We start from the raw sequence: 20,167 nt of genomic DNA on the forward strand, positions 1-20,167 counted from the left end.
GTCGGTCTTATGGCTCCTCATATGCCTCCGGAGAAGTACAGGTCCCGGAGTTGTCAGCCAAGATAGAAGCGAGACCCCAGAGATGGACTTCCTAGGGAAGATAAACAAACGATCGTGAGGGGTCTCATTCGTGGCTGTGCAGAGGAATGATCTAATAGAGTGGAGGGCGTCAGGGAGGACCTCCTGCCAGCGGGGGATTGGGAGACTTCTAGACCTGAATGCCAGAAGAACGGACTTCCATACCGTCGAGTTTTCCCTCTCCACCTGCCCGTTTCCCTGTGGGTTATAGCTCATAGTCCTGCTCGAGGCGATGCCTTTGCTGAGCAGGTACTGACGTAGCTCATTGCTCATGAACGATGTGCCCCGGTCGCTGTGGACTTCGGCTGGGAAACCGAACAGTGTGAAGATGCTGTGCAGTGCCTTTATTACAGTGGCCGAGGTCATGTCGGGGCAGGGGACAGCGAAGGGGAAGTGGGAGTACTCGTCGATGATGGTGAGAAAGTATATATTACAGTTGGTGGAGGGGAGGGGCCCTTTGAAGTCAATGCTTAGGTGATTAAAGGGCCGGGAGGCCTTTACCAGGCGGGCCTTGTCTGGCCAGTAGAAGTGCGGTTTGCACTCAGCGCAGACTTGGCAGTCCCTGGTCATTGCCTTGACCTCCTCGGGGTGGAGAAGGGCAGATTGCGGGCCTTAATGAAGTGGGTAAGCCGGGTGACCCCCGGGTGACAGAGGTCATTGTGGATAGTCCGAAGTCAGTCATCTTGCGCGCTGGCGCATGTGCCGCGGGCCAGGGCATCTGGGGGCTCATTGAGCTTCCCAGGACGATACCTGATATTGTAATTGTAGGTGGAGAGTTCGATCCTTCACCTCAGGATTTTGTCATTTTTTATTTTGCCCCGTTGTGCATTGTCAAACATGAAGGCGACTGACCGCTGGTCGGTGACGAGGGTGAACATCCTACCGGCTAGGTAGTGCCTCCAGTGCCGCATGGCTTCCACAATGGCTTGTGCTTCCTTCTCGACCGAGGAGTGTCGGATTTCAGAAGCGTGGAGGGTCCTAGAGAAGAATGCTACTGGCCTGCCTGCCTGGTTGAGGGTGGTGGCCAGGGCGACGTCTGATGCATCGCTCTCTACCTGAAAGGGGATGGACTCATCCACCGCGTGCATTACGGCCTTGGTGATGTCGGCCTTGATGTGGCTGAAGGCCGAGCGGGCCTCATCCGTCAGGGGAAAACTGGTGGTTTGAATAAGCGGGCTTTGTCCGCATAGTTGGTGACCCACTGGGCGTAGTATGAGAACAGCCCCAGGTATTGTTTTAGGGCCTTGAGGCTGTGGGGAGGGGGGAGTTCTGTGAGGGGGCGCATACGGTCGGGCTCGGGCCCTAGTACTCTTCTCCATGACGTAGCCGAGGATGGCCAGGCGGATAGTACGGAAGACACACTTTTCTTTGTTGTATGTAAGGTTGAGGGATTGGGTGGCCTGGAGGAAACTCTGAAGGTTGGCGTCATGGTCCTGCTGATCATGGCCGCAGATGGTCACATTGTCCAAGTACGGTTGGGTAGCCCGCAAACCGTACTGGTCCACCATTCGGTCCATCGTTCTCGAAAGACCGAGACCCTGTTAGTGACGCCGAAGGGGACTCTGAGGAAGTGGAAGAGTCGGCCGGCTGCTTCAAAGGCAGTGTAGTGGCACTCTTCCGGGCGGATTGGGAGCTGGTGGTAGGCCGACTTCAGATCGACCGTTGAGAACACACGGTACTGCGTGATCTGGTTGACCATCTCTGCAATGCGGGGGAGGGGGTACGCATCCAGTTGCGTGAACCGGTTAATTGTCCGGCTGCAGTCCACAATCATCCGGTTCTTTTCCCCGGTCCGGACGACCACCACTTGCGCTCTCCAGGGGCTGTTGCTGGCCTCTATAATGCCTTCACTCAACAGTCGCTGGACCTCCGACTTGATAAACGCCATGTCTAGCGAGCTGTACTGCCTGCTCCAAGTGGCGATGGGCTTACAGTCAGGAGTGAGGTTCGCAAAGAGTGAAGGGGGGGAGATCTAGAGGGTCGCGAGGCTGCACACCATGAGGGGGGCAAGGTTCCGCCGAACTGTAAGGTCAGGCTTCGATGATTACACTGAAAATCCAATCCGAGCAGTAGTGGGGCGCAGAGGTGGGGGAGGATGTAGAGCTTAAAACGAGTATACTCTGCACCCTGCATCGCGAGATTGGCGATACAGTACCACCGGATCTGAACCGAATGGGACCCAGAGGCAAGGGAGATTGGGAGGTGGGGTAGGTGTGGAGGGAGCAGCGCCTTACCGTGTTGGGGTGGACAAAGCTCTCCGTGCTCCCGGAGTCGAAAAGGCAGGGGGTCTCGTGCCCGTTGACCTGGACGACCATCATGGAGTTCTTCAGCTGTTTCGGCTGTGACTGGTCGAGGGTCACTGTGCCCAGCTGTGGGTAGCCTACGTGGTCGGTGGAGTCACAAGATGGTGGCCTCCATGAGTCGCACTTGTCGGGCTGGGTCGAAGATGGTGACCAAGATGGCCTCCCCCATCGGTCGCACGTGTCGGTCGGTGTTGGGATCGACAGCCAAGATGGCGGCCCCCACGATTCGCACGATGCCCGATGACGCATCTGGAGGGGGTGTTCCGGGCAGGCACGCAGCCACATTGCAGGGTCTGCGGGCCTGCGAGTCGATGGGTCGGGCCTCGTGCATTTTTGATTTCTGGGCCTTAGGTTGGTCCAGAGAGTCTCTAGCATAGTGCCCCTTTTCCCCACAGTCGCTGCACGTCGCTGTGCGGACCGGGCAACGCTGCCGGGGGTGTTGGCCCTGGCCGCTGAAGTAGCATTGCGGTTCCCCGGGCTGGGCTGGCAGATGTGCAGCGTAGGCCTGCAACGTAGTCGGGTCCGATGGGTGCCGCGACGATGGTGTCCATGAGGAGTTCGCTGGGCCCACGGGGAACGCGCTGAGGTTCTGGTAGGCCACCTCAAGCGAGGTATCTAGCTTTACCGTGTCCCGCAGGTCGGAGGTCCCATTTTCCAGCAGGCGCTGTGTGATGTAGTTTGAGCGGACCCCCGGATTTGTGAGTTCATATGTTCCTCCGCCGTCACATCTCGATAGCTGCAGTTCCTCGCGAGTAGAGTCAGGGTTTCCAGATACTCGTCCAGCGATTCTCCGGCATGTTGACGGCGAGTAGTGAGGAGGTGTCTGGCGAAAACCTCATTTACGGGCTTCAGGAGGTGTGCCTTGAGAGTTGCGACCGCCGCCTCGTACTGTAAGGTGGCCGCTTTCTCGATCATTACCGAGATTCGATGGCTCACCCGAGCGTGGAGGAGTCGCAGCTTGAGGGTCTCCATGGGAGGTGTTGTGGAGGAGTCGAGGTAGGCCTCGAAGCATCAAAGCCAATGTTCAAATATTTCCTTGGCTTCAGAAGCGAGGTCGTCGAGATCGACCCTGTCTGGCTTTAGAGCGGCTTCCATGGTGCTGTCTATGATTAGTAAATTGATATACCTTCAATTCACCGAGAGGCAGAGAGAGCGAGAGACCATTAGGCTTTATTAATCGTGAACTTGCCTAGCCGGAGTCGGTTGTATAGATCAGTGCCACCCACAGGTGGCCAATCTATATATAGCCCAGCGAGGGCGGAGCCAGAGGCGGAGCCCACCGGGGTTACAGTACAGTACCTGGAAGCAGCTCATATCACCACTTCCAGGTCATAGGTTACAGTATCCTGCATTAGGTGAATACATTCACCACACCTCTCTTCAACTTTTTAAAACTATAGATACAGATCTAAAACACAATTTGCCACCAGGCCACTACTGGTGGGGGGGGGGGGGGGGGGGGGGGAGTAGTCAGAGCCACTGTATAACATGGCCTCTTGTGCTTCAGCACCCATGCTGGGAACACCTCTAGACCTGATTAGAGCACAGGCCTCCTGCTCTGCGGCTGAAGGCTACCTCCAGGCACTTAAGCTGGCCCCTGCTGTCTGTGTGGACCTGGAGGCTGACTGGAAAATCCCAGTCTGCCTCCTTCTGTTGACTTTAATAGGTTCTTAATGAGTCGTGTCTAGTTCCCACTGCCTTCGATCCCGGACACAGCAGTGGGTTCAAAATCCTGCTCTTCGGAACTAATGGAGGGCATGTTGATTCTATAGAGAGATAAGGTTGGGTTAGAAGGCTTCAGTAAGGATAGAGCACATAGTTGGATGATCGCTTTCCTTTCAGAAAGTCAATGCTGTCAAAAGTGTTAGTTAATTTCAGATTGGTTGATGGGCCACAAATTATTTTGGTCTCTGACTGTGAGATCTGTGAAAGTACATGCATGCCTGTGCTTCTAGATCAATCATTTGGCTTTGATTATTGAGGAATATGTTTTATACTATTTATTGCAGACTATTAACTGCAATAATGACCTTTGTTCTAATTGACTGCCTGACAGAGCAGCCAAATTATTCTCAATTCAGTCACTGATTTACAGTTTCACATGTCAAACTTGACTCAGTGCCAAAAGCTCGCTCCTGCTGTTCAGTCAGAAGGTTGTGGATTTGAGCCCCGCTCCTCAGACCTGAACACATCGGGCAGACTTTTCCTGAGACCAGTGACAGACTCAGCTGGCAAACTGGCAGGGGAACGCGTCAGGGCAGAAGACAACGGACATGTTGTAACCATAAAAATAATCAGAGTCCGTTCTGGGCAGGATTAGTGAAGTTATTCCTGGCGCTTGTAGCATTTTGTTGCTATTTTGGTCCGCGGTGGGGAATGTCCCCCGCCCTCCCATGCCTCCAAGGCCACATTTAGCATTATTTCACACACTGGGGAGCTCCAAATGAGTGGATAAGAGGTCCTCGGACCTCCCGCACCCCACCTCACAAAGGCAGGGCACCCAAGGACCCGATCCCTGGTGCGGGCAAAATGCTAGCCTGCACCTTGGCACTGCCAGCCTGCCCCCCCCCCCCGACAGAGACTTGTCAGACTAGCAATGCCACCTGATCATCTGGCAGTGTCATGGTGGCATCCAGGTGGCACTGCCAAGCTGCCAGGCTGGTAGTGACAAAGTGCCCAGGTGGCACCAGCAGTGCCAGGGTGCCACCCTGCCCAGAGGCCGACCACCCAGAGGCCTCTGATCAGCTGGAGGTCTCCCCTTCCCATCAAGTGTCGTTCCGTGCCAAACGATGCCTGGCTGCGGCCTCCTCACTGAGCCAGATAGATGCCGGGTGACCATTCCATCAGGCATAGACTTAGTTAAGTGGGCCTTTAAGCTCACATAAATATGCGAGTCTGGGTTTCGCCCATTGCGGGCGGGATTCTGATCATGACGCCTTGCGAGATTGCAGCACCGAGAAACAGATGGCTATACAAGGCCGCACATAGCCACGTTTTGTATTTTTAAATGACGTCCTGATTTCGGAGACCCCCGAAGCGATCCCTGACCCCGCTAGCCCGAACACACTATGAGAGGGTCCCTGGCCCCTCCCACCCCTCATCCACGTAGGACACCCCCAGCCTGATCGCGTGCATACAGAAAATGACAGCATGGCACTGCCAACCTGCTAATGCCACCTGAACAACTAGACAGTGCCAGGCCAGCACCCAGGTGACACTGCCAGGGGCCCAGCTGACACCAGCAGTGCCAGGGCACCACCCTGCCCAAAGGGCATGCAGTTGGGGTCTCCAATCCCCTTGGAGACCCCCATGAGTGCCGTTCCATCTGGTCCTCTTTGTGGGGACCAGTGCTGAACAGCGCCCGCCTGAAGTTCCAAGGCGAAGCGGATGAATCCCAAAGCCTCCGATCCCTCGGGAACCTGCTCATTAGACTAACTATCTCACACTAATATACAGATTTTCCACACCGAGCGGGATTTAAATCGCAATGTCTCGCCAGGTTGCATTGGATCTCGTGAGATGTTGCAAGCCGGGTAGATCCCAGGAGCGGGGTCTCCTGACTTTTATCGGTCACGCTGCACCGTAGTGAGCTGCTTTTCAGGCGCAGCGTGGCCGTTGGATCGGTAGTCTCCAGTAGGGTGCACTACTGCCACCCATATCGGGCTTGCCTTTAAGCCTCCCCAGCCCCTGCTGCTTTACAGCAGTGTGTTGCCTACCTTTCAAAAATGGCATCTCCTTCTCAGTGACCAGGACTTTCTGCTCCCTGTTATTCACTGGCTCTGACATCTGCTAGTTGTTCAATGGACAGCCTGATAAAATTCCCTTTCATCTTCCGCTATCCTCAAACCTAGGCACATCACATACTTTACAAATCGGCATTGGGACTTTCTCGCTCGTCCACCAAATAAGCTTACTTGTGCATGTGCTGAGGAGGTTTCAGTCTTTCAATTGATCAGCAACGGACACCTTAATGTCCGCCATCTTGAGCGGTAAAAGAGCAAGGGGCCCGCTAAAACTAAAATGGATGTAAAGTATTCCAACTGGGGTTCAAGCGCATTTACATTAAGAAATTTAGTAAAATCTGGCAACAAAATAATACACAACTTCAATCACAAGATTGCCGCCGTTTATTTGCCAAAATTGGGCGGTACGGTAGCACAGTGGTTAGCACAGTTGTTTCACAACTCCATGGTCCCAGGATCGATTCCCAGCTGGGTCACTGTCTGTGCGGAGTCTGCACGTTCTCCCTGTGTCTGCGTGGGTTTCCTCCGGATGCTCCGGTTTCCTCCCACAGTCCAATGATGTGCAGGTTAGGTGGACGGCCATGCTAGATTTGGCCTTAGTGTCCAAAAATGTTGGGTGGGGTTATGGGGATAGGGTGGAGGTGTGAGTAAAGTGCTCTTTCCAAGGGCCGTGCAGACTCGATGGGCCGAATGGCCTCGTTCTGCACTGTAAATTCTATGAAATCATTTATATATATTTTGATCACAGATGAATTCTAAAACAAATCTGTTTCATTTGATTTTCTCTAATGTTCCACGGCATGCTTAAACTGGGAATATTTAACACTGATAGCGCATGTCTAAAATGGGACAGTGTTTCACTTCATGTCCTTGACATTTCTAACCTTACAAACTAGTGTATTAAGAAAAAAGACCAAGATGGTTTGCTGTTAAAATTTATGAAATTTTCCCACGACTTAACTTCACACAAATTGCACATTCTCGAAGTGCATGCATGGGTCTCACCCCCACAACCCAAAGATGTGCAGGTTAGGTGGATTGGCCACGCTAAATTGCCCCTTAATTGGAAGAACATAATTCTGTATTCTAAATTCATTTTTAAAAAACTAACTACATTCAATTGTCAACTTACTTGCAGTAAATGTAACAAAAACAATTATAAATATACAAATCTGATGCAACAGCCCAGTAATTTAGTTTAGGTATGTCAAAAAGGTAACAAATGCACATCATAACAAACATATAGGAGTGTAGGAATGCATGGGATTGTTTTAATCTGGTCTTTTTATAATATCTACAGCTTTTTGTACCGTGGGAAATCACTGGATGCTTTGATTAAATTACAACGTTACAGTTCACTCTGTGATTGTGGTAAACCACTGTTAGTGTATTATATGTAGTGTGGTAAACTGTTACTGTACTACATGTATTGTGGTAAACCACTGCCTGATGGCTCCGCCTGTGGCTCCTCCCCTCGGGCTCGGTATAAAGGTGACTGACCTCCGGCCCTGCCCCAGTTCGGGATCAGTGGCCAGGAGGTTTTCTGTTTAGCTTATTAAAGCCACAGTTTTGTTCACTACTCGTCTTGTGTTAATTGATGGCACATCATTGATTTCATTGTAACTTGAAGAGAATTGAAGGCATTGAAGGACTGTAGGCCATGTGTCATATGTACAGCCACAGTGCTCTTAGGAAGGGATTCTCACCCAGCGACAGTGAAGGAAAGGTAATATAGTTCCACGTAATGGTGGCGTGTGGTGTGGTGGGGAACTAAAGATGGTGGTGTTCCGATACATCTGCTGCCCTTGTCCTTCTGGGTGGTAATGGCTGTGAATTTGGAAGGTTCTGTAAAAGGAACCTTGGTGAGCTGTTGCAGTGCATCTTGTAGATGGTACATATTGCTGCCCACTCTGCATTGGTGGGGGAGAGAAGAGTGAATGTGGAAGGTGTGGGGGCTGGTATTAATCAAGTAGGCTTCTTTCCTGGATGGTGTCCAGCTTCTTGAGTGTTATTGGAGTAGCTGAAGGAAGGACAATTTCAAAGAGATGATAGCGTTGGGTAATAAATGGAGAGGGCAAAGATTTGGAGAGAGCGTGAGCAGCAAGTCTGTGCAGGTTAAAAGGTGACGGAACAGGAGGGCCACGGCGAGCCTCTCAGGGGAGGGGGAGCACCTGGCACAAGGAGGGGAGGGTGGGGGGGGCAGAAGGGGGGGGAGAACACAGGGGGAGAGCGCAAAACAAAAGAGAAGCAATGAGAAGGGTGAGATAGTGAAGCAGTACAGACATAGGCCTCGGCGGGCATGGAGCAGGGCGAGGAACCAAGAGGGCGCCGCAAACAGCCACTCGGAAGGCATCAGGGCGGAGGGAGACCTCGGAGTGCAGGGGTGCACCCACGTGGCGCACACACAGCTGGTGGCCACATTGGGTGCCCTCTGGACAAAGGGAAACCCTGGAGCGCTGGGCCCGACCCCCATGGTGATAACAGCGACCCTGGCCATTTTGGACGGCCCCCTAGCAAAGGGAAACCCCGGAGGGCAGGGGCGCGTCCACCAGGTAAGTATGGGTGATCCCGCAAGACCGGGGGGGGGGGGGTCAGAAACCCCCCACCAGGGTTGTTACCTGGAATGTAAGGGGACTCAACGGCCCAGTGAAAAGATCCAGAGTCTTCGCCCACCTAAGAAGCCTAAAAGCAGACATAATCTACCTACAAGAGATGCACCCGAGGGAGAAGGACCGACTGCTGGTAAGGAAGGGCTGGGTGGGACAGACATACCATTCCTGCTACGGGACAAGGGCTAGGGTGGGTAGCAATATTAATTAGCAAAAGGACGAGTTTTCCGGAAACCAAGAGAGTCACGGACCCAGGGGCACCTGTCGTACTGGTAAATGTGTACGCTCCCAACTGGGACGACACAGAATTCATAAAGAAGACCATGGCGGAAATCCCCAACCTTGACACACACCGACTGATTCGGGGGCGACTTTAACTGCGTGCTGGATCCACTGACCGACCGATCAAACCCCAGAATGGGGAAAAAGTCTGGCATGGCTAGGGAGCCAGGAGCCTTCATGGAACAGATGGGGGCAGCGGACACATGGAAGTTCCTTCACCCGGGAGAAAAGGAGTTCTCGTTCTTTTCGCAGGTGCAAAGGTATATTCCCGTATCGACTTCATTGAAGCGGAGAAATCGGTGCTTTCAGGGATCACGGGAACGGACTACTCCGCAATCGTTATCTCCGACCACGTTCCACACTATATGGATGTGAGGTTGGAGAAAGGCCGGGCCCAGCGTCCCATGTGGAGGCTGGACACGGACCTCCTGGCCGACAAGGCTTTGTGCCAAAAAATATTGCGGGCCATAGGCGATTACGTTAGTAACAACCAAAATGGGGAGGTCTCATCCTCCATGTTTTGGGAGGCACTGAAGGCTGTGATCAGAGGAGAGATCATAGCCTACAAGGCAAGTAGAGATAGGGTAGAGAGGGTGGCCAGGCAACAGCTAGTGGGCTCCATTCTGGAAGTCGACAGAAAATACTCCGAGGCCCCGACCGTAGGGCTGATGGCGGAGACGAAAAAGCTGCAAATGGACTTTAACCTGCTATCCACTAGGAAAGCAACTCCACCAGACACGGGGGACGTTCTACGAACACAGAGACAAGGCTGGCCACCTATTGGCTCACCAGCTGGGATCGCAGGCAGCCACGAGGGAAATAGTGCAGGTTAAGGATAGCAGAGGCAGACTGGTAACATAGCCAAAGGAGGTCAATCTGGCATTTGAGACCTTCTACCAGGGAGTGTACACCTCCGGGCCCCCCAAAGAGAATGCGGAAATGAAACAGTTCCAAGACAGACTGGAACTACCAGTTGTGGGGGAGCTGAAGGCACCAATAGACCTGAGAGAAATCATGGAGAGCATCAGCTCCATGCAGGTAGGGAAGGCACCGGGACCTGATGGGTTCCTGGCAGTCTCCTACAGAAAATTTGCACCAGTCCTAGCCCCACACCTAAGTGACAGTTTGTGGACTCACTGACAAGGGGCACCCTGCCCAATGCTAGCTCAGGCCACAATCTCACTGATATCCAAAAAAGATAAAGACCTGAATGAATGCGGATCATACAGACCCATTTCACTGCTGAATGTGGATGCGAAAATACTCGCAAAGGTCCTGGCCAAAAAGCTGGAGGGCTGTGTACCAGAGGTGGTAGCAGAGGACCAAACGGGCTTTGCCAAGGGTAGGCAGCTCACAGCTCACATCAAGCGTCTGCTGAATGTGATAATGGACCCCCCACCCCCCCCCCCCCCACCCCCCCCCCCCCACCCCCGCCCACCCACCCCCACCCCTGCCCCGCCCCAGGGAGACAATACCAGAAAAGGCCTTCGCCAAAGTCAAATGTAACTACCTCCTCGAGGTACTGAAACGGGATTCACCGCCTGGGTGAGGCTCCAGTACAACGCTCCCAAAGCAAGTGTCCGAACTAACACCACCAGCTCTGAATACCTCCAGGTACAGAGAGGAACAAGATAGTGCTGCCCCTTGTTCCCACTCTTGTTCGTGCTAGCAATCAAATCCCTGGGGGACGCAAAAGGCTGGAAGGGAATCCGGAGAGGAGACAGAGAGACAGAGTCTCACTCTATGCAGATGACCTGCTCCTCTCTGTCTCGAAGCCACAGGAGGGACTGAAGGCAATACTGCAAATACTGAAAGTTTGGAACCTTCTCGGGCTACAAACTTAACCTGGGCAAAAGCGAGACATTCCCAGTGAACCCTAAAGGGGGAGGGACAGAGCTGAAGGGGTTCCCATTTAAAATGGCCCAGAACAGATTCCGTTACCTGGGGATTCAAATAGCCAGAGACTGGACACAGATCTACAAGTGGAACCTAACCAGCCTGGTGGAGGAAGTAAGAAGAGATCTTCAACGGTAGGGCTCACTCCCACTCTCCCTGGCGGGGAGAGTGCAGACTATTAAGATGAACGAACTATCAAGGTTCCTCTTCCTGTTTAAATCCATCCCTATCTTCATCCCCAAGGGATTTTTCTAAAACCTAGACAGTCTAATCATGGCGTTTGTGTGGGGGGGATAAGAACCCAAGAATTCCCAAACCGACACTGCAAAGAGGAAAAGTCAGAGGGCGCCTGGCTCTACCGAACCTACAATATCATAGATCATAGAATTTGCAGTGCAGAAGGAGGCCATTCGGCCCATCAAGTCTGCACCGGCTCTTGGAAAGAGCACCCTACCCAAGGTCAACACCTCCACCCTATCCCCATAACCCTGTAACCCCACCCAACACTAAGGGCAATTTTGGACACTAAGGGCAATTTATCATGGCCAATCCACCTAACCTGCATATCTTTGGACTGTGGGAGGAAACCGGAGCACCCGGAGGAAACCCACGCACACACGGGGAGGATGTGCAGACTCCGCACAGACAGTGGCCCAAGCTGGAATCGAACCTGGGACCCTGGAGCTGTGAAGCAATTGTGCTATCCACAATGCTACCGTGCTGCCATTACTACCATTGGGCAGCAACGGCAGAAAAAGTGAGGGGATGGGTACAAGAACCCGACACAGATTAAGTACAAATGGAGGAGGCATCCTGTAAAGGAACGACCCTCTGGGCCCTGACCACAGCAGCACTCCCATTCTCCTCAACAAGATACACAAGAAGCCCTGCGGTAGCGGCCATGCTGAGAACGTAGACCCAGTTGAGACAGCACTTCGGGATAACCAAAATGTCCCCCATGGCCCCCAGCCATGCTGGATACCACCTTCAAAAGATGGAGGCGGGACGGGGGCATATTGACGGTCGGGGACTTTTACGTAGGGCACAGACTGGCGACACTAGACGAACTGACGAGGAAGTGGAAACGAGCAAAAGGACAGGAATTGAGACACCTCCAAATAAAACACTTCCTCTGCAAAGAGACAGTAGGGTACCCCAGGGCCCCAGAAAACACACTACTAGAGGACCTGATAGGCACAAGCAACGAGAAGGGAGTGTTATGTGGGAACATATACAGACAGCTACTGGACAGAGCTCGAACACCACTGGACAAGACCAGACAAAAATGGGAGGACGAACTGGGGACAGAGGTAGGACGGGGACTCTGGAACGAAGCACTGAGCAGGGCGAACTCCACCTCCTCCTGCGCAAGGCTCAGCCTAATGCAGCTCAAAGTGGTGCACAGAGCGCACATGACCAGAACCCGAATGAGCAGGTTCTTCCCGGAGATGGAGGACAAATGTGAGCGGTGCCAGAGGGGCCCGGCCAACCACACCCACATGTTTTGGGCTTGCCCCAAGCTTGCTGGGTTCTGGACAGCCTTCTCCGAGGCAATGTCCAAGGTTGTGGGGGTGAGGGTGAAGCCATGCCCAATAGTGGCAATCTTCGGGGTATCGGAGCAACCAGAATTACACATGGGGAAGGGGCCCAACGTCCTTGCTTTTGCTTCCCTAATCGCACGCCGGAGAATCCTGCTCGGCTGGTGATCAACAGCACCACCCAAAACTGGCTCGCTGACCTCTCGGAATTTCCCTCCACCTGGAGAAGATTAAGTATGCCATCTGAGGGTCAGAGAAAGGCTTCCTGGATACTTGGGGGCAGTTCGTTGGCCTGTTCCAAAACCTGTTCAAGGCCTGCAACGAGGAGTGAGTTAAGAAAGAAAGGTGAGGAACCAAATGACTGTGCAACCTGGGATTGGGGGGGTGGGGGGGGGGGGGGGGTGCGTAAGGAAGGTGGGGAAACCACAAGAGAAGAGGAAGGGTGCTGAAGCCAATGGGGTGGGGGGTGGGGGAGGGGTGGGGATGGGGGGAGGTGGGAAGGAAGGGGCGGGGGGGGGGGAATCATACACCGATCCAGAGGGCAACAAAATGTACATAGTTAGTTAAATGAAGGACAAAACAAACCTCTCTGTAAAATAAAGTAAATTAGCGCAGGCAATAAAAATGTAATGTATATACACAACAACTATTTATAAATATGAGAAAAGCCAATAAAAAGATTTTATTTTAAAAAAAGGTGACGGATCAATGGCAGTGCCGTGATTCCCCAAAGTTGCCCTATTCTGACTGTGGTCTATAAACTCGTCATTATTGCACTAGAACACATTCCATGCAACACACAATTTGTTTCCTCGGAAGCAATATAGATCTAGATTCTCCTGTCCCCAGCCGCATGTTTCTAGGCAGCAAGCCGTTGGGTGGCGGCTATTTTCTATTCTCTATTTTCGCCGCTTGTCAATCAGATTTCCCATTGAAGCCACCCCATGCCTCCGGGAAACCTGCAGGCGGGAGTGCGCTGCCGGGGGTGGGGGGGGGGGGGGGGGGTAAAGAAAATCCCAAGGGCTGGGGAAGTCCGGCCATAATATCAAGTGTTGGACTCATAGTTGTGCGATAACTGAAAACATCAAGAGGGAAAATAATTAGAGAAAGATATACTAAATGAAACAATAGTTTTATTTTGGGGATATTGCAGTTTTAAAGTCATAATTCTGACTTGAATCAATACATCACAAGATAAACAATGAAGCGTTACAGTAGATACGCAGATATAGCACCAAACCTACTTAATAGCTGTTTTCCTTGACAATATTTTTTTTGTTACAAATGCACTAATTTCTTTGGAGACTGCAGCAGCACAAGCTCAAAGCTTTGCAAATCTTCTCTTCGTCTGCTCAGTAAAAAGGAATTAATGAAAACAAACGCTAAAGGCAATAGCCATGCTACAAAGTTTCAAGTACCTGTCATTATCTCATAAAATTGTCAATAAGCTGTATTTTTATGTAAAAACAATAATTAAGAGTAGTACATAGCATAATTTTACAACTATTTTCATGGTACATAGTGCAAATTGTACTTTTGTTCTTGATATTGTCCTTATTGCTAGATGTTTGTTTCAAGCACATGTGCTAAGCCTGATTAGTGACTTGCTTCATGGTTCCAAAATGCATCTTTTTAAAGGGAAGTTATTTTCATTCTTTACAACTTGTGTTTAGTCAATTGGTTACTTACAGGTTTTGTTGGATTTGGTTTACATGTGATTGAAACAAAACGTTGGGATGGATGCTAGAAAGCTGTCAAGATCATTAGCCAGAAAATTCTGAAGAATTATCCTAAATGGAGCAAACATATTTTCAAATGCTTTTTTCAGATCAGACGCCAGAATTCATGATAAACTAGGCATCCAATAGAGTGATTAAAATAGATTGCAACAAAATAAATTTGAAAAGCGCTAAAAACAAAATTAGGATGGGATAATTGGAGAAATTCAAGCGGTCACAACTTTTATTTTTCTTTCACATAGATCAGTATGGTTAATAGAAGGTTAATCTACTTCAGAACTAGGTATTTTAATGATATGGGGAACAGACACTGTTACTATTGAATATCCTGTTTAGTTGAAGTTTGAACTCCATTGGAATGATGGTGATTTGTGATGTATAACTTTCAATGGGCGATACATTTACAATTATGCTCCAAAAGGCAGGGGACAACTTTGAGTTAGGTTACTGTAACAGAATTTTAAGCGATTCTACTCCTTCTTTTCCAGTTTTATATGTATAAAAAATCCTGTTTTTTTATTTTATCCAATTGTGTAAACACAAACACAACATCCTTATCAAAAATTCTGTTTTTTAAACCTGAGCTGTTAACTCAGTTAGCTGCACTGGATTTATATCCTGTTAAATCTGTTTTAGTGTAGATTTTTTCATATTGGTTATTGCCTTGTTTAATTAAAGTCTTTTTGTCATTTCAGAGGTCAGAGATCATCATTAGCCATCAGCTTATTAACATACAATAAAGTATGAGGTTAGAACAGTAAAACAAGTTTCTTAAAAAGACTGAATGCCCTATTTTGCTCACAGAAATAAAAACTTTAGAGCTCTCAGGATCAAAGCCAATACTGAATTTCTATTGAATAGACGTCAGGCACAGGTTAAAGTTCAATGTATCTCCCAATTAATTCAAGTGGTACCAAGCCCCACATTGTCAATTACAGCTGAGGGAGCCATAGTGTGTGTTATGATTGGGTTGGCTCCTGCTTACTATAAAGTGACCTTTGCCGAGATGTACATCTGGGTCTCTTTTAAGATGCGGGCATAAGTAGATTTGCTTTTTATAACCTCCATGGTTAAATAACCTGTTGACATTTGCCAGCTTGGCTGACATGTGAAGTGTGGACCTTGGGCCATCCATTCCCCTGCAAGAAGGATGAACCTTTAAAAAAATTGCTTTGGGCATTTATTCTGTGCTCTAGACCTCTGTTACTCTATGACTATTCTGATAAAAGGGTAGGTGCAGTCTTCTAAAACAAATTATGTTTCCGTATGGGGGTAAAGGTTATGAATCTGACCATTGGAAAACTTCAAAAACTGCACTGTACCTCTGATCTCACAGAAATGGATGTCAATGCACTGGAATTACTTGAATATTTCAAATCCAGGGTATACTGGACCAATATCAGTGTGATATTGGTATAAAGCATGAGGTCAGAAGGTTGATAATGGTGCCTTTGTACCAAACTTCATTATTGATTGGGAAATTAAATAGAATCCATGCGAAAATCACTATAGAATTTCTCAATGCAAACTGGGAAGACATATTTTATTGATCTATCTTTGATCATTTCAGTCTTGCCCCCACTGGACTGTATTAGAAGAAATACGGGTCTTTTTCAGCATTTTACAGTAGATTCATACAGCTGATGTAGCTTACGAACACTTGATGTCAATGTGAATACAATTGCAGATCTCCAAAGGCAGCAGCAACAATAGCACCTTATTATTCTGAATAGTTCAGTTGACATGAGTTTTTGTTAAAGAGTAGTACTGCCCTTGAAAATTAATTTGCTAAGCTTCCTTTTATGTAAAGATACTACAGTGTGTCATTTATGTTGGAAAATGTCACTGCATTGCCGACTTGTAATTATGGCAGCTCATCATGATGTTGTAACATGTTCTTTATAACTGTCCTGTTCAACGGCCATCCACAAAATGGTGACAATGCCACATTCCTCCCCTTTAAACCATGCATGCAGATATCTAATAACTTATAGACTAAGCAATGGCGATTAACAGGACAGTATAAGATAGCTAACACAATTTTAGTAGTTAAATGCATATGTACAAAAATATCATGTAATAAATAGGACAGTGCATAAATATTTTACAACATAATAAAATATATCTCTTTTTATATACAACCTTTGCTAAGAGAGGTAGCTTTTCCACTCAGGCCAGTGTTCACTACAGACTCTGATTGCTTTGGCATTCTGCCTACAACTATTCTATTCAACTGGAGGCGTTAAATACTATTTTGGCATGAAAGTTTGAATTACTTTGGTGTTATGCAAACTGTGGACCATGCCCAGTAGTGCAACATCAGTTATTTTGTTTGTAACAGAAGAACATGGGTGCTGTCCAGCCTTGTATCCTCCAATAAAATAATGTTGTTTTAACTCGAATAGGGCAATTTCAAATTATGCCAAGGGTTCAGTAATCTCTTAAAGTTGAAAATGTGTTCAATGTTTTCATGCATTCAGTGTTAATAAGATTAGTCTCTACATGTCTCTGACACCAGAGTTGTGATTAAAAAGTAAACAGAATGGAGTTGAAGTTCTTCTGTACAAAGTAGTTATTAATAATCACAAAGAAAACTCTTGCAGACAATAGTCCAAAAAACAATTTTGCGTTTGACGATCTGAGCTACAAAAGAGCAGATTGAAGTCTAAACTTTGTGTCAGGGCGGTTATGTGGCCATTTTTCACATGAGATTGCAAGGAGATACTACTATTCTGGTTCCATTACACTCTCCCTCCAAATCAGGTACCCAGGGCTATCACCAAATAAGGAATCACATTTCATCCACAAAGGGAACAAAAGGAAATCCCTTGCCGCGCACACTTAAGTGAAGGGGTTAGATGAAGAGTGGTGGAAGAGGGCCCACAAAGAGCATAACACCAGCACGGATGGACTTGGGCTAAATGGCCTGTTTCTTTGCCACAAATAGTTTGGAATCACCGATCTTCGTCTTCTTCCATTGACAGGGGATTTCTTGCTTTGGATCTATGTAATTTTGGCAAAAGCCAGAACTGTTTTGAACATCATCGGCAAAATAAAAGTAACTTGGTTCCCTCGCATGAAGTATTTTCACGCAGTAACAAGGAAGAGATGAACATAGCAGTTACGCGGTGCATTTGGGGACGGTGCAGCGAATCTGTATGCCCAGTGTGGAAATGCCAACTTCCACATCAGAAAGACTCAAGTTCATATCGAGCCAGCTTTTCTGTCATGAGCACGTGTTCAGGTGATGTGCTTCACCACGTTGACATTTAGGTTTTTTTTAATTGAACTGGCAGTCGGGCCGGTGTGCAGAGCTACATATACTTCACGTTGAGTGAGAAGCTTTACTTTGCCTATTTCATCTTAAGGAAGCAAAGCATTCACAGTTCTCCAAACAGTGAAAGCTGTTACACGTGTAGCAGTATAACTGGGACATCATAGGTTACAGATCTCTGCATTCAGCAAAAAGACAGAAAATAGATCTGTATTAAGGCGCAAGTGACAGTACTGAGTTCATGCATAACTTTAACATATGCACCAGTGATGTATCCATGTCATGCAGCATGTTACAATTTGTTGTACCATGCAGTACTTATTTTAATTTTAGTTAAGAAATACTTATTCATAACTTTCCATTTGAACATTATAATTAATAATGTTTATCAGAGCTCTGGACATTCAGGTGAAACCTCAAACCATTGCCTTAGTTTCTCTCATTCAGAAATATATTTTCCAAGTGGCGTTATGACATTGTCACTGTTGTGATATTCTGTCCGTTCTACTTCCTCACTGGTTTCAGAATCAACAGAGAGGGGTTGATGTTCACGAACAACGAAAGGGAGTGGAAAAGTGAATCTGCCCAGACAATCATTGCAAGATTTTATGCGTCGGCTGAGTTTTGACTCTTGATTGAAGCTATGGCATTAGTAATCTTCCATTCCTAGCATGCAATATGTACACTGGGGGAATATCAATGATCTGGGCTATTTCGTGGTGTTTAACCTGTCTGTCCTGAACTTTAACAAGAAAGGGACACTGCAAGCTAATTAAGTTACAGAACAATCGTTGCATTAGCTGCCATTGATAAGAGAGTGAACACTATCCCAGAGATTGCTGGAATTTGGAGTGGTTATTATCTCCATTGTTAGAAATTGCAGGTCCCATTCCACAGGGTAATTTCATCATTCCTTGAACTGCTGCATACTTCATGTCACACCAGAGTCTCTACTGTACTTGCATTCGAAGACCAGTGCTTGTTTGAGGAACACATTTTCCACAGTAGCCTCCACATCGTCCATATATCTTTGTGCCATCCTTTAAATAGAAAAAAAGTGCATTTATATAGCACCTTTCACAACCAGTGGGTGTCCCAAAGCGCTTTACATTGAATGAAATGTTGTCACTGTTTTTAAAAAAAACTTTATCAGAGTTACAAAGCCAGAGCTCACTAATCCAGCTCCTTGTCTGCTCCAAAAACCAATTCAAAATGAATGGGCAGCACACGGTAGAATAATGGTTAGCACAGTTGCTTCACAGCTCCAGGGTCCCAGGTTCGATTCCCGGCTTGGGTCACTGCCTGTGCGGAGTCTGCACGTTCTCCCCGTGTCTGTGTGGGTTTCCTCCGGGTGCTCTGCTTTCCTCCCACAGTCCAAAGATGTGCGGGTTAGGTGGATTGGCCATGCTAAATTGCCCTTAGTGTCCAACAAAAAGGTTAAGTGGGGGTTATGGGGATAGGGTAGATACGTGGGCTTGAGTAGCGTGCTCTTGTAAGGACCGGTGCAGACTCGATGGGCCGAATGGCCTCCTTCTGCACTGTAAATTCTATGATTCTATGAATCCAATTTATGGTCCCCACAAGAGAGACATACCAGATCCAGGCATTACACCTGACACTTATCTTAGCCAAAAGTTTTAATGCAGGAAATGTGGCTACCAATTTACACATAACGAGCTCCCAACAAACAGCAATCATATAAATGATCAGAGAATCTAATTTAAGGGGTTGATTGAGAGATAAGTAAACCAGGACACTGGAGAGATCAGCTCCTTTTCGAATGGTCCTCTTGGATCTTTTATATCTACCTGAGAGGGCAGATGTTTTAACATTGCATCTGATAGATGGCGCGCTCAGACAGAGCCGCATTCTCTTCCATTACTGCACTGGAGTGGTAGCCTGGATTAAGATTTACGTTTATATAGTGCTCTTCATGACCACCTGGATGTCTCAAAGCGCTTTACAGCCAATGAAGTGTAATCACTGCTGTAATGTAGAAAATGAGGCACTAATAGCAAGCTCCCACAAACAGCCCAGATAAACTGTTTTTGTAGTGTTGCTTGAAGGACAAATATTGGCCAGGACATTGGGGCTAACTCCCTTGCTCTTCGAAATAGTGCTATGGGATCTTTCACATCCACCTAATCGTGAAGATGGAGCCTCGGCTTAACATCTCATCCAAAAGAAAGCAGCATCTCTGACAGCCTCTGTACCACCCTCGAGTGAGCTCAAGTCTCTAGAGTGGGACTTCAACTCACAAGCAGAATATCTATGTACCATTTCTGCAGTGATAAGGTCACGCACAATGCATTCAACTATGTAAAATATTCTTCTGTTACGAAAGTAATCAAATGGTGTCGTTATGTTGCTGGATTTGGCATGCTCAAGAAATGGCATCATAAACTTATTTTGTAATGGTAACAGTGCTTTATTTGCATTAAAAATAGTCTCCGATTGTTTTGTGACAGATGAATTGATGAAATAACAATTACCCCAGGAAGCTGAATCGGATTCAGATAGATGGCAGAATGTGGCTTCAGTTGAAGTTCATAGACGAGTTAGTAGTAACTAATGATGCTGCAGTTCACCCTGTGGCTTAGGATCTGATCATGCTGCATATATTTGAATGAATGGGAGTGGGCCTAATTGTGAGATTTTATCACAGGCAAATTTAGCTCAATTCAAATGATATGTAGGCATACTGT

The 20,167-nt window shown here is 48.1% G+C and overlaps 1 protein-coding gene across 3 annotated transcripts in view; it reads right to left on the reverse strand.

The window, feature by feature from the left end:
• Positions 1-13,565: 13,565 nt before the first annotated feature.
• Positions 13,566-20,167, reverse strand: part of LOC140396161 (A disintegrin and metalloproteinase with thrombospondin motifs 20) — a 529,969-nt gene continuing 523,367 nt past the window's right edge. For all 3 annotated transcript variants that reach the window (XM_072484409.1, XM_072484408.1, XM_072484410.1), the window contains one exon: positions 13,566-18,502. In XM_072484409.1, coding sequence (XP_072340510.1) covers positions 18,413-18,502 — 90 coding nt within the window. In that variant the 3' untranslated portion in view covers positions 13,566-18,412. The remainder of the gene's footprint in view (positions 18,503-20,167) is intronic.

Source organism: Scyliorhinus torazame, chromosome 19 (genome assembly GCF_047496885.1).
Source record: "Scyliorhinus torazame isolate Kashiwa2021f chromosome 19, sScyTor2.1, whole genome shotgun sequence".
In the NCBI taxonomy this organism is placed as follows: domain Eukaryota; kingdom Metazoa; phylum Chordata; class Chondrichthyes; order Carcharhiniformes; family Scyliorhinidae; genus Scyliorhinus; species Scyliorhinus torazame.